The 15,400-nt window shown below is 38.7% G+C and overlaps 1 protein-coding gene across 1 annotated transcript; it reads right to left on the reverse strand.

The window, feature by feature from the left end:
* Window positions 1-2,823: 2,823 nt before the first annotated feature.
* LOC104216025 (PR5-like receptor kinase) lies at window positions 2,824-6,889 on the reverse strand. Its single transcript, XM_009765984.2, has 4 exons — window positions 6,296-6,889; window positions 6,157-6,186; window positions 4,820-5,957; window positions 2,824-2,944 (listed from the first exon to the last, which is right to left on the reverse strand). Exons 3-4 carry the CDS (start codon window positions 5,911-5,913, stop codon window positions 2,824-2,826), a joined length of 1,215 nt encoding a protein of 404 aa, XP_009764286.1. The 5' UTR covers window positions 5,914-5,957; window positions 6,157-6,186; window positions 6,296-6,889.
* Window positions 6,890-15,400: the final 8,511 nt, after the last annotated feature.

The following is a 15,400-nucleotide window of genomic DNA, read 5'->3' on the forward strand; positions in this document are numbered from 1 at the left end:
AGTCCGAGGTTTATTGGCCCTTTTGGAGATATTGAGATGTGTTGGGGAGGTTGCTTATGAGCTTGCCTTACCTCCCAGCTTGGCAGGAGTTCATCCGGTATTTATGTTTCGATGCTACGGAGGTATCACGATGATCTGTCGCACGTGTTGGATTTCAGTTGGACAAGGATCTATCTTATGTTGAGGAGCTAGTGGCAATATTGGATAGGCAGGTTCGAAAGCTGAGATCAAAGAACATTGCATTAGTGAAGGTTTATTGGCGGGGTCAGCCGATCTAGGAGGCGACCTGGGAGACTGAGCAGGATATGTGCAGCCGTTACCCTCATCTTTTCACTACTTCAGATATGTCTCTATGCTCGTTCGAGGACGATCGAATATTTAAGTGTGGGAGGATGTGACGACCAGGCCAGCCGTTTTAAGAATTAACGCTCTGATCCCCTATTAACTTCTTTCCCTGTGTTTGTTTTTGCTATTGTGAGTTGCCGGGAGGAATTATTGGAGTTTCGGAGAGTTTTGGGACACTTAGTCCCTAAATGAGAGCTTAAGTTTGGAAATTTGACCGTAGTTAGAATAGTGTAAAGACGGACTTAGAATGGAATTCCGATGGTTTCGTTAGTTCCGTGGGGTGATTTTGGGTTTAAGAGCGTGTTCGGATTGTGTTTTGGAGGTCCGTAGCTAATTTAGTCTTGAAATACCAAAAGTTGAATTTTTTAAGTTTCCGATTCGTTAGTGAGATTTTGATATCGAGGTCGGAATGGAATTCCGGAAGTTGGAGTAGCTCTATAGTGTTGAATGTGACGTTTGTGAAAAATTTCAGGTCATTCAGACGAGGTTTGATAGACTTTTTGATCGAAAGCATGGTTTGAGAGTTTTTGGAATTCTTAGTCTTAAATCCGATGTAAAATTGGTGTTTTGATATTGTTTTGAGCGTTCCGAAGGTTGGAACAAGTTTGAATGATGTTTTAGGATTGGTTGGCATGTTTGGTTGAGGTCCCGGGGGCCTCCAGTGTGTTTCGGGTGGTTAGCGGAGGGTGTTTGGCCTTAAAAGAACTGTTGTTGCTATTGTATTTCTTGCTTCTGGTTTCCTTATATGCGATCGCAATAGTGGGGCTGTGATTGCATAGGTTTTTTGGTGAGGCAGTGGAATTTGTGCTATGCGATCGCCAGGATTGGTCCGCGATCGCGAAGTGAGAGGAGTCAAAGCAGTGCGGTCGCATGAGGTTGTACGCGAACGCACTGTGTGGACGCGTGTGGTAGGGAAGATTGGTTACTCTTTGCGAACGTGGTTGGGTGTACACGATCGCATAGAGGGAGGAGAGCCAGTGCTATGCAAACGTGTGTGATGGATCGCGAACGCACTGAAGAATTTTTATAAATAACTGGGCAGTATTTAAATAGCCCATCCGCGACCCTTCTTCATTTTTCCACCATTTTTGAACGGGATTGAAGCTTTTGAGGGAGATTTTTGAGGAAACCAATGGGGAATCACTTGGAGGTAATATTTTTGACTTCATAACTCATTTATATGTGATTAAAGAGCTAAATAGTGGTGAAATATTAGGAAAAAAATCAGTGCAAAATGGGTAATTAAGGCTTGAGATTAAAAGACCTTAAAATGGATATTTGAGGGGTCAATTGAACTCCAATTTCAGTGTTCTTGGTATGTATAGACTTGTGAGAGTATGAGGATTCTGAAAATATAATTTTTTTCCCGATTCCGAGATGTGGGCCAGCGAGGCATTTTGGTCATTTTACCTAATTTCGCGTATTAGCTTAGAATTTGTTTGTAGAATCAATTACTTGAAGTGTTATTTACATTTTGCAATTTAATTGAATAGATTTGGGCAATTTGGAGTTGAGTACTCATGGCAAAGAACGTGGTTTCGGATTGATTTTGAGCCGGTTCGAGGTAAGTGGCTTACTTAACCTTGTGTGGGGGACTACCCTCTTAGGATTTGGTATTGTTGATATTTCAAATGCCTTGTATGTGAGGTGACGAGTGCTTACTTGTGCTAATTGTTGAAAATCCGATTTTCACTAAGTAATTAAAATTGTGTTTTCTCCTCCTGTTATTACTACTTGCAATTTCAGCCTGTTGTTAGCTTAGGGAAGCATGTCTAAGTGATTTAATTGCTTTATTTGCTCAAATTAATTTACCTGAATTCTGTGCAACATGCTAGGCTAGAATTACCTGTTTGCCTTAATATGAAATTGACATTTGCTGAATATTTTTCATGTTGTTGCTGTGTATTTACATTTGGGACTACAGATGTGGGATTCCGGTAGATCCCCCTTGTCTATTTATTTGGGACTACGGATGTGGGATTCCGGTAGATCCCCCTGCACAGTTATATGGAACTACGGGACTACACCTAGTAGATTCCCCCAGTACTGGGTATTTATATTTGGGACTACAGATCGGGGTTCCGATAGATCCTCGTGCACTGATAGTTGGACTACGGGACGGGATCTCGGGAGATCCTTCGGATATATATGATGGACTATGAGATGGTATCTCTGGAGATTCACTGGATAGTTGTAATTGGGACTACAGGACGATATCCTAGAAGGTACCCCGGTTGTTATCTCTGTGTTGAACTGTATTTCCTTTCCGTGATTATTTTGTCTCTGTTCTAGTTGTTATTTGGTCTTTGAGAAAAAGCATGAAAAAAACCCCCATTCAACTTGTCATAAAAAATCATTTACACTCCTAAACTTTACGGGTGTCCTAACACCCTACTATTGTTAAAATAATTGTATTTATTTACTCTCTCCTAAGCCCTGGCCCAGCTATATTAATTTGAGTGGGAAACACGCGCTTCATTAATAAGCCACGTGAACTCCAAAATCCTCCAGCTGCTGCTTGATCCACAGAAGCTGAGCATAGCAGGATGCTGCAGCTACATATTCAGCTTCAGCGGTCCACTCAAATATGGCAAAGAATCTAGTTCAACATAAAAGGACCAAACATATTAATATGAGGCATCATTTTCAGAGAGATAATGTAGATAAAGGGTTGATATGCCTGAAATTCTGCAAAACAGAAGATCAAATTGCAGACATTTTCACCAAGGCATTGAGTAGGGAACAGTTTGAAAGAAACAGAATAAAGCTGGGACTGTTGAAGCCAAATTAAGAACCTGATTCCTCTTTATAATTATAATTGTATTTTAAGGCTAAATTGCACATTTTACAATAATAGCCCATATGTATTTATGATTATATTATTTACGCAAAAAATAACCTTTTATAGTTTTACATAATTGTTTTAAATTATTTTATTCACAAATAATATTTTTGTTATTAAATTATTATTTTTATAAATTATTTTATTTAATAAATTGGGTATTTAAAATCTGGCCCAAATTTTTCAATTAATTTCAGACCCAAACATACCCAATTACCCCAAGCCTAATACCCCTGGCCCAATTACCCTTACCCATTTAATAACCCGACCCAACCCTGTCTAAATCCCAGCCGTTGATAAAAAATGATCAACGGCTAATAAACGACCCCTCCCTTTTCTTATATCTCCACCCCCCAAACCCTAACCCTCATTTCCCGAATTCGCCGCCTCTATTTCCCTCCTCTGATGAACCCTAACCCCGTCGCCTCACTAAAATCCCCTCTGTCCTCCCCGTGATCGTTCCTCCCGTCCTCCCCGTGGTCGTTCCTCCCGTCCTCCCCGTATCCGTTCTTCCCGTCCTCCACAAGACCCTCCTCGACACCGTTTTTTAGATGAAAATTCATCAGACGGTGATGATGATATTGTACAAAACAATGCTTGACTTTTATATACTTTGAACTAGACAAATAGAACCGGTTTTGAACTAGTTGTAATAAGTTTTAACTTACTTTTGGATTTTTTAGTTCTATTGAACTTTAATTTGTTAGTTTTAATGTATTTATTGAATTGTGTTGTTGTTGTTGTTGTTGTTATGTTGTTGTTGTTGTTGTTGTGTTATTGTTTAGGGATTTTGGTATGCTGGCAGGTGATGTAACTGCCAAAACAGACATTTTATGCCAAAATTAAAACCCAGAAAACCGACCAAAGTTGGTCGGTTCCTACTTTTAAAAGAAAATCCGCTGATTAGCGACCAAAGTTGGTCGCTACAGTTTAAGAAAATTAAAAATTACCAACCAAAGTTGGTCGGTTAATGAACAAGGATTACCTAGATTTCAACTTTACGACCAACTTTGGTCGGTATTGTTAAATTTTAATTTTTTAAAAAAAATATACTCCCTCTGTTCCAGTTTATGTGAACCTATTTTCTTTTTGGTCCGTTCCAAAAAGAATGAACCCTTTCTAAATTTGGAAATAATTTTGCTTAAAGTTACAACTCTACCCTTAATGAGAAGCTTTTATAACCACACAAATACTCTGGGCAGCATTTGGACTTGTTTAGGACCACAAATTCTAAAAGTCTTCATTTTTTTCTTAAACTTCGTGCTCAGTCAAACAGGTTCACATAAATTGGAACGGATGGAGTATATTTTTTACTTTACCGACCAACTTTGATCGCTAATTTTTAAATTTTAATAATTAATAAAATAACGTAATTTAAATATACCGACCAACTTTAGTTGGCAAAATTAAATTATTAAAATATGTTACCGACCAAAGTTGGTCGGTATGTGCTTTAAATTGCACAGTTGGTCCTTTTACCTTTGCGACCAACCTTGGTCAGTAATTAGCAACCAACCTTGGTCGGTATGCTAAAACGACCACCAAAATAGCGACCAAGCGTGTTTGGACGAGTTTTGGTCGGTAATTTGTCAAAACCGACCAACGTTGGTCTCTTTTTTGGGTCCTAATTACCGGATTTCTAGTAGTGTCAAAGGAGAATTTAAGAAGGGCTTTGCCACAGGTAGCTCCAAAATGGTCAATGAAGATCCTTCTGATCGCGAAGGAGAACATACGTAGGGCTTTGGTGGTATTTGCAAGGCCTCCAAACTACCTTCTAACATGTCAATTACCTTACCTGTGGCTGACCTCTGGGAGGGGTCAGTTTGAATGCACCACAAGCCCACTAGTATCATTTTCTTTGCAATCAGTGCTTCATCGTTGGTCATTCCGTCTCGTATATTTAGGTCTTCATCTAGCACAACGCGTCTATAAGCCCAACATGGAAAGTATATTTCACTATTATGGCTTCTTTCAGCACTGTAGTTCCTTCTTCCTCCAACCATTTCAAGAACCATCATTCTGTAGCTATAAACAACAGATTTGTGTGAAACTCCTCCAAAATTTCTACAGAACACCTCTGGAGCAATATAACCAATGGTTCCTCGAGCTTCTAATGTGGACACTATGCTCTCTTTTCGAGTACATAATTTTGCTAAACCGAAATCAGATATCTTGGGGCAAAAGTCCTCGTCCAGAAGAATGTTGTGAGGTTTTATGTCAAAATGCAAAATTCGTGAGTTGCACCCTCTATGCAAATATTCCAATCCCCGAGCTATCCCAAGTGCAATTTTATACAACACTTCCCATTTCAATCTATAGTTGTCTCTGTAAATGTGTTTATCAAGAGATCCATTCGGCATGAATTCATAAATAAGTGCTTTTTCCCGACGATTCAAACAAAATCCCAACAGAGTTACAACGTTGACATGAGAAGATTGACTGATGCTTGCAACTTCGTTAATGAAATCTTCTCCATTCCCCTCAGTTGCTTTTAAGATCTTCACAGCAACGGGTTGGCCGTTAAGGTTACCTTTGTAGACCCCTCCATAACCCCCTTCTCCAAGTTTCTCTTTAAATGAACTTGTCATTTTCCTAATGTCTGAATAGCTATATGCCATTGGGGCTAAAGGTCCATACTGCCACAGGTTGGCTTCAACATTCTGATCTTCTGTCTTTGTTATTGAAACATAGGGGTCACATGATTTCCTGAATCGAAAGCAGCACATCAAGCAGCAGGTTACAGCTATTGCAGTCCCAACCGCAGATAATGCTATATAAACAGACAAAAGAAGAAAAGAAGGTAAAAACATGTTATTGAGAAAAAAATGAAAAGTTTAAAGTTGAAAATTTTCGAGTACAAAAAGATACTACTCATTTTTTAAACATACTAACAATAAAAGTCATATAAAACTGGAAGAAGTACTATTAAAGCTGTTAGTCTCATGAGAGTGAGAAAAATAACATGGTACCTATTGAGAGCTTCACATGTAAGATTCGACCTGCAAAAGTTGTCATTATACTCATTAATTAAGAAGATCAAATACAAGGATTATAAGTTTATTTTATTCCCCCATCCCCAAGAGAAGTTTAATAAAAAAGATAGCGCACCTTTGGATGTACAGTGATCAAACTTTGTGGTGGAATCTTTGCAGAAGCACAAAAAATCTTTGGTTGAATTGTTGTGACCACAAAGCCCGTCTGAAGCCTCACACTTAGCGCACTCCGATGCGCTCTGCCAATCCAGCACGAACCCGTTACTCAGCGCCGCATCAAGCCCTTTAGTCCACCCCACGTCCAACTCCGTCGCAACCACCTTATCCTCACAAATTCCATACCAATTTAAATCTTTGGGTTCATTATGGCCGACATAAAAGTATGACTTACTTTCACCTGACGTTAAGCAATCTACAGGAATAGAGGCCGGAAGGGAACTTGTACAATTATAATAGAAGGTAAGCTGTGTATCATGTTTAGAGTATTCTAGGGGCAAGTCTTCTAGAGTAAGGTTGTGACGTGCTCTAGGGCATGCCGAATTATCAGTAGTATCCCTATCGACCAGAGTAAGGGAGTGGTTGGTGTAATCTATACCTTTGAGAAGAAAGTATTCTGGGAAAGGTAAAGAATAGTTGTATTGGTACTCTGAGAACAGTGTATGCCAAGTCCTGGATAACCACAGTATTGATTAGAGGTGGAGTTGTAATTATCAAGGCTCCAGAAAGGATATGAAATATTAAGTCCATTGCAGGAAAACGAAGGGTACACATATGCAACAGAGGTACCGAAGAGGGAAAGAAGGAGAGAGACCAATGTTTAACCAAAAATCTGAGTCTTTGATCAAAGCTAGAAAGAAATTCGGGTTACTGATAATCAAGAGACAAAAATAAAATATTTTTGAGAATGAAGGTAAAGCAGTAAATAGTTTTGTATTTCAGTAAGATCTCAATAGTATTTTCTGTCCTTACAGATGTTGAGTCTCTCCCCTTTTATAGTTGATTCTAGGAGAAGATATAATGCATTTGTCTTAATGAGACAATTATGAGCAATAAATGATATTTAAAAGAAATGTTACACAATCATTTCTATTTAATTCAGATTCTCTAACGTATTTGACATTTAATGTTGTATTTAAACTCTTTTACGTCATCAGATTCGTATCTTCAACTTCTTCTGATCTTTGATCTTTAAACGACTCGAATAGGTACGAGACTCGTACCTACTTTAGTAACGGTCCACACCTATGTTGTTTTCTTTTCCTCCTATCTGTTGTCGCCCGTGCCTCTTGGCTATTTATTGCGTTTTGACCTTTTGACCAGTCCACGTGTCATGACACGTCATCTTCAATATTCAGACTCAGTTTTTTCCCAATACAGGTCGTCCCCCCACTTTTCATTTATTTATCCATTAAATATTTGGGAAGTGGACCTTCACAAAAAGGGAATTTTTTGCTGTAATCAATGTTATGACAGTACTGACGCCCCAGTTGTCTATTCTATTTAATGCTCTGCACACGTGTCACCTTCCGATTGATTTCGTAATTCTGCAGCCTTTTTCCAAGGTTTATTCATCCCTTATATTCACGAAGCGATAGTTGCCTTTATTATAGGCTTTCCATCATTACACTTCTTTGCTTGACGGTTGTTATTATATACATATATATATATATTTTTTCTCTTTGTCCTTTTCTTCATAAACCCTTAACAGATCCTTTACTCTTTATTTCTACTCCTTTCTCCTTGAGTTCATCCTTTTCTCTGTAATGGTATCTCCGAATCCTAACCCTAAAAGAATCCCAATTCTTGATAGCTTCCTCAATGCCCCTGTAAGACATAGAAGAGGAAGAGGAGGCAGGCTTCGTAGCCTAGGATCCGTTCGTGGTGGTGCCTCTGGTTCTGTCATGCCTTCTTCTAGCTCCGGTACTATTTCCAGAGGTTCTATCACTAAGAAATCTTCCTCTAAAGGTAAAGAACTTCCTGAGCCTCTTCAAGAGCCTTTAGTTGAGGAAATAGTACCCAACGACCTATCTTTTGAGAATGATAGGAAATCTCTTCGTGAGCAAGTTGTCAATTTAGAGAAAGCTGACACTTTTCCTTCTTTAATCACTGAACCTTTGGTTTCTATTGTTCGAAAAGATTGCAACTGGAGAAGTGATTTTCGTATAGTAATCCCTAATCCAAATCAAATAATATCTTCTTTTAGGATTGGATTTTCTTTTGTTTATACTTACCCCTTCACTTTGGGATTTATTCCTGCTATTGACCTAGTCATACTTGATTTCTGTCGTTTTTTCAAAATTTATTTGGGACAAATTGGTCCCCTTGTATGGAGAACAGTGGCTTGTTTGAGGTATTTATCTGTTAAAGCCGGTGTTGATTTTTCCTTTCCCCGCCTTATTCATCTTTACCACCCCAAGTTATTTCGCAATGGAGTTTTTACTCTAACTGCAAGAAGTAAAAGGGTCTTAGTAAGCCCTGAAGATGACAAGGACCGCGGGTGGTACACTCGTTATATTGCGGTACGCACAGTTGATTTGGTGGGTGAAACAAATATCCCCTTCCCTGAGAAGTGGAACTTTGCACGTAAGTTTTTTTTTACTTACCGTTCTTACCTCTTAAGAATTTCAACTTCTTTTCTAATTTCATCCTTTTTTGCTTTTCTATAGCAACCATGGGAGATGTGGAACCCGTTCCTAATTTCCGTGGTTGGGTAGATTTAATCATGAAAGTCGTGTCTATGGAGGCGAGAACGTGGAAATCCATTTCCAATTTACATGGTTGGAAAGTAAAAACTCACGGTATGAATCTCTTTATCATTTTTCGTATGACAAGTCCTTTATTTTTCCTAACTTCTTTTTTTTAAATCCTTCTTTTTGTCAGGATTTGCTATTCGAGGAATGACAACCGAAGTGGCTACTGCCCTTCGAGCCTCTTCTGGTACTTCTCTTTCTGTGGAGAGAACTCAAGCTAGGCAGTCAAAGAGGAAAGTTGTAGAAGAAGATTCTGAGGACGATGAAGACGAAGACACCTCTTTGATAGCTAGACCAAGAGCCAGGAGACGCATAGTTTCCGAGAATGAAGTTGAAGTTACCCTTGTTTGTGCCTCTCTTACTGAACCAGTTCACATTCCCTCTGAAGATGAAACCACTCCGAGGGACACCAACGAATCTATTCATCGTCTCTTCGTTGGTGGTTTTGAAAGTGGAGAACTAGGTCCAGTTTTAGATGAAGTTCCTCTTTCTTCCTCTGTTCCCATTCCTTCTTTTCCTGCTTCTTTACCTACTTCTGCTCCCTTACCTGCTTCGAGTCCTATGACTCCTGTTATTTTCACTTCTTCTACCACTCTTCCTTTTGTAGTTCCCCCTTCCTATGTTCAATATGTAGAGGAGGGTTCTAGTAGCAGAAGCTTGGCTATGAGGAGCGTTACGCTTGAAGTTCCTGCTAAAAACAGCCTTTTAAGGAAGTCTAGTGGAGCAGATGACTGGCTTAGGCCTTTGATTGGAGATATTGAGAAGAAGAATATGGACAGTCATAGCTGCTTAACTTTGATGAATGACATTGTTCATTCTACTTTGAAGGTATTCTTCCTTCACTTACTAACAAGTTTTTTTAAAAAAAAATTCTTATTTCTATGAATTGTCGTTGCAAGCTAACCTCATTGGTACAAAATTGATGGGAAGAATTTTCCTTCTGGAAAAGAAAGCCCGTGAGTCTGAAAAGTCTATCCACGAGGCTGAGGAAATATCCAGGGGAGCACAGTTAGAAGCAGCCAATTGGAAAGAGCAGTTTGAGAATGCTCAGGGAACTATAGAAGAATTGCTAGAGAGTAGAAATCTCCTGGAGCAACAAAAGCGAGGTTTGACTTCTGAGCTAGCAGTTGTCAAGGCTTCTTCAAGCCAATTTGAGAAAGATAAGGAGTGCCTTGAGTGTTCATTTTCAGAACAACTATCCAATTGTAGTGAAGAGATCAGAGAACTTAAGGTACTCTTGACCAAGAAAGAAGATTATGCAGGGGAGTTAGTGCAAAGCTTGACTCAAGCTCAAGCTGATTTAAAAATCTCTTCTGATAAGGTACGTACCTTAGAGAGTTCTCATGCCTCCCTTGAAGCATCCCTTGAATCCTCTTTAGCTGAAAATCAAGTGTTAAAGAATGATCTTGCTATGTGGGAAAGAGAGTATGAACTTCTTGAGGAGAATTTTAACATAGAGGTGAGTTGGGCTTTTCTAAACTCTCGTCGTGATGCTTTAATGGAGGCCAGTCAAGAAAACTTTGATTTAAACTCAGAGTTGGCCAATGTTTTAGAGACCATTGAGAGAACCCAACAACCACTTGACTTTCCTTCTCCGTCAATTGAAGCTCTCGTGGCTGAAGAACCTTTAAATGAAGAAGTCGTTGCTATGGCAGTTGAAGTTGAAAATGTTGCAATTCCAGCTTCAGAAGGTGAAACTTCTATGACTCAGTCTGTGGAAGTTGAAGCTTCCGTGACTCTTGCTTCCCTCGTTGATTCTAACATTTCAAGCTCAATTGAAACCGTTCTTGTTGCTGCTTCTTCAGTAGTTGCCATCGTGCCTGTGGCTGAAAGTGAAATTAATATTGCAACTTCTGATGTGCTAACCCCTTCAATTGGATGATGGTTTTATCCCTTAGCTTTTAAGGGATTTTTTGGTGAAAGTCCCCAGTTATCATAATGGGGCACTTGTATAAACTTTTATTGACTAAGTTTTCTACTTAGTCTTTTTAATTATATTAAGAAGTTTTGTTAGTACTTCAATGTGTTCTATTCTTGCCTTTTCCTTACTTATTTAGGACTTATAGAATAGTTTTGCATTTTTATCCTTTGAAAATGCTTTATGATTCTTCTCATGACTTATTAACATGAGGTTTATAAAAGAGGACCCTTTTATTTTATCGACACTTAATGAAGAAGACATCTCAACTTCACAATGGTGTTATAATACGATGAAAGAAATAGGAATACACATGTTTTGTATGAAACAATTGTGACAAGTTTTATTCATGAACTTTAACAAGTTTTTTTGACTATTACATGTATTAAAATCCATCTATGACTTTCTCATAACTGTTTTTCTTGTAACAGATTTTTACAGCGCTGAAATAAACAAGGTTTTTCTTCATAACCTGTTTTAGTACAAAGCCTTTATGAGTTTGAGAGATGACTCTGTTGTTCTCATGGGAAAAACATTATGATGAATGTCTTGTGTTTGTTGAACACGATGATGAATGCTGAAGACTTCGTAACTTTTTCTCAACACTTGTCTCTTTATGGCCGACTTTTGTTCGATATTCGTATCTGTTTATCTACACATATCTGTGTATAATATGTAGTCCCCCAAGTGTTTGAGCGGTGAAGTATGAAGCCTTGAGCACTTGTTTATTTCTTTCTATTTGGTCCTTTTCCTGAAACAGAAAAAAGATACGGGACTCGGAGGTGTGATTATAGATGAAGACTGACTAACTCGTGTATATTTCCATCAGATTGATTGTAACCCTGGGCTGGAAATTTTAGAACACTCCATTTTGCCTTGCAGGTCGTGACTCATCATTTGGCACGAGTTAGGGTTTTTGTCTAGCATCTAAAATCGTTAGTAAAACTTTAATAATTCAAAAGAAAAAATTTTAACATGGCGATACCTGACCGTGGGTACGTTTTTAGAAGTAATACCTCTTTAAATGGATGGCATTCCAATGTGAGGGTAAAACTTTGTCGTCCATTGTCTCCAACTCGTATGCTCTTTTCCCGCAATGTCACGAACTTTGTATGGTCCTTCCCACGTTGGACTTAGCTTTCCTGAATTAGCAGCCTTTGCAGATTGGAACACCTTTTTAAGCACGAAGTCCCCAATTTTGAAAAATCTGAGGCGTGATTTCCTATTGTAATATCGTTCAATTACTTGCTTTTGTGCTGCCATTCTTATCAATGCAGCTTCTCTTCTTCCTTCAAGCAAATCAAGGTTGACCCGCATCTCTTCATCATTAGATTGCTCCGTTGCCCGAACGTACCGTGTGCTTGGTTCACCGATTTCAACTGGAATTAAGGTTTCCGCACCATAAACCATTGAAAATGGTGTTTCTCCAGTGCTTGTTTTTGTCGTTGTACGATAAGCCCATAATACTCTAGGTAATACCTCATGCCAATTACCTTTTGAATCCTGTAACCTCTTCTTCAAGTTGTTGATAATGACTTTGTTAGTGGATTTCGCTTGTCCATTACCCACTAGATGGTATGGCGTAGACGTTATCCTTTTAATCTGCCAACTTTGAAGAAATTCTGTGATTTGAGCTCCTATGAATTGTGGTCCATTGTCACACACGATCTCCTTTGGTGTTCCAAAGCGGCATATTATATTTCGCCATATAAAGTCTTTAACTTCCTTCTCTCGTACCTGTTTAATGCTCCTGCTTCTACCCATTTAGTGAAATAATCTGTGAGTATAAGTAGAAACTTTACCTGATCTTTTGCTTGTAGAAGTGGACCTACGATATCTATTCCCTATTTCATAAAGGGCCACGGGGCTATAACAGGGTGTAGTAACTCAGCTGGTCTGTGCATATTGTTGTCGTATCTTTGACATTTATCACATTTGGACACGAAACTGTTTGCCTCTTCTTCCATCTTATGCCAATAATATCCTGCTCGAATCAATGTTCTTACCAGCGACCTTCCCCATGCGTGATTTCCACAATGTCCTTCGTGCACTTCCCTCATCACATATTCTGTTTGAGAGGGTCCGAGACACCGTGCTAGTGGTCCACCGAACATCTTTCAATAAAGATTTCCTTGATAAAAGCAATATCGAGCGGCTTTTTTGCGAAGCACGTGAGCCTTCCCTTTGTCAATAGGCACGGTTCCGTGCTGTAAAAAAGCAATAATTTCGTTTCTCCAATCCCATGTTAGATGATTAAAATTTACCTCATTCTTATCAGGTTCGAGAACGGAATAAAATAAATGTATGACTGAAGCATTTGAGTCGTTTGCTACGTCAGCTGCAGATGCGAGATTAGCTAAAGCATCTGCCTCCACATTCTCATCTCTTGGGATCTGCATTACCTTCTAAGTTTGGAATTGCTTAATTAGTTCCCGTAACTTTTCGAGATATTCTTGCATTCGAGTTTCCCTGGTTGTATAAGTCCCCAGCATTTGATTGACCACGAGTTGAGAATCACTCTTGATTATAATTTGTGTTATGCCGAGTTCTCTTGCCAATTCCAAACCTGCAATTACAGCTTCGTACTCTACTTCATTGTTAGTTATAGAATGACATTTTATAGCTTGCATAATAATTTCAGCCGTAGGTGGTATGAGAACTATACCCAGACCTGCTCCTTTTATATTGGATGATCCATCAGTGAATAAAACCCAAGTCCCTAGGTTTGCACCATTAAAAACTTGTAATTCTTTTTCTGCTTCTAAATGCATCCCCTGACTAAAATCAGCCACGAAATCAGCTAGTACTTGAGATTTTATAGCGGTCCTGGGTTGATAAATGATTTCGTATTCACTTAGTTCTATAGCCCATTTTGCTAATCTTCCTGACAGTTCGTGTTTATGCAAAATATTTCGAAGCGGAAAAGCAGTAACTACAATAATAGGATGACATTGAAAATAAGGTCTTAATTTTCTAGATGTCATAATCAAAGCTAATGCTAACTTTTCTAGCTGTGGGTATCGTGTCTCAGCATCTAATAAGGACTTACTTACATAATAAATAGGAGATTGTTTACCTTGGTCCTCACGGACTAAAACAACACTTACCGCAACTTCAGATACAGCCAGATAGATGAGAAGCTTTTCTCCCACCTTTGGTTTTGCCAATAACGGTGGTTTTGACAAATAAGCTTTCAAATTTCTAAGGGCTTGTTGACAATCTTCATTCCATTCAAAATGATCTTGCTTTTTGAGTGCAGAGAAAAACTTAAAACACTTTTCTGAGGATTTGGAAATAAATCTCCCCAAAGCTGCAATTCTTCCCGTTAATCTTTGAACTTCCTTTTTATTAGTAAGGATATTAGGGATTTCTTCTATTGCTTTGATCTGTGAAGGATTTACCTCAATACCACGGTTAGAAACAAGAAAACCCAAAAACTTACCTGACGCAACTCCAAATGCACATTTTTCTGGGTTGAGTTTCATATTAAATTTTCGCAAAATTTCAAATGTAACAGATAGATGAGAAATATGATCATGAGACTGCTTGGTTTTGACGAGCATATCGTCTATATATACCTCCATTGTCTTTCCTAAATGTTCTTGGAACATTTTGGTGACCAACCTTTGATAGGTTGCCCCAGCATTTTTGAGACCAAAGGGCATTACTTTATAACAGTAAGTCCCCCTGTCTGTGATGAAAGAAGTTTTTTCTTCATCACTAGGGTCCATTTTAATTTGGTTGTACCCTGAATATGCATCTAAAAAACTTAAAAGTTCATGTCCTGCAGTTGCATCAATTAATTGATCTATATGTGGTAAAGGAAAAGAATCTTTTGGACAAGCTTTATTAAGATCTGTATAATCTACACAGACTCGCCACTTACCATTTTTCTTAGGTACAACAACTGTGTTGGCTAACCAATTAGGGTACTTTACCTCGCGGATTGACCCAATTTTTAATAGCTTTTGGACCTCATCTTGAATCACCTGGTTTTTGAAAGCCCCTTGCTTTCTTTTCTTTTGCTTTATTGGTGTAAAGGATGGGTCTTCATTTAATTTGTGAGTCATCATATCCGGTGGTATCCCTGTCATGTCAGCATGGGACCAAGCAAAACAGTCCACGTTAGATTTTAGAAATTCAATTAACATATCTCGCATGTTTGAGTTTAAATTAGCTCCAACATAAACTTTCCGTTCAGGCCATTGCTCAAATAATATCACAGACTCGAGTTCTTCGATGGTTGTTTTGATATTTTCATTCTCCTCAGGTTCTTGAATTGTATCAGGTCTCGAGTCTAAATCTGTTTTCTCTCGCTCAGTTGAGGTTTGATTGCTGACACCTTCAACTGTTTCCTGTAATTGCTATTTTTCTTTGTTTACGGTGCTCGTATCTGTTACAGTGTTGATACTCCTCATTGTTTGTTGATCCCCTCGAATTTGACAAATCCCCCACGGTGATGGAAATTTAATAACTTGATGTAGAGTTGACAGAACAGCATCCATATCATGGATCCAAGGCCTCCCCATGATCATATTGTAGGCCATTTCCA

The sequence above is a fragment of the Nicotiana sylvestris genome, chromosome 10, assembly GCF_000393655.2.
Source record: "Nicotiana sylvestris chromosome 10, ASM39365v2, whole genome shotgun sequence".
In the NCBI taxonomy this organism is placed as follows: Eukaryota; Viridiplantae; Streptophyta; class Magnoliopsida; order Solanales; family Solanaceae; genus Nicotiana; species Nicotiana sylvestris.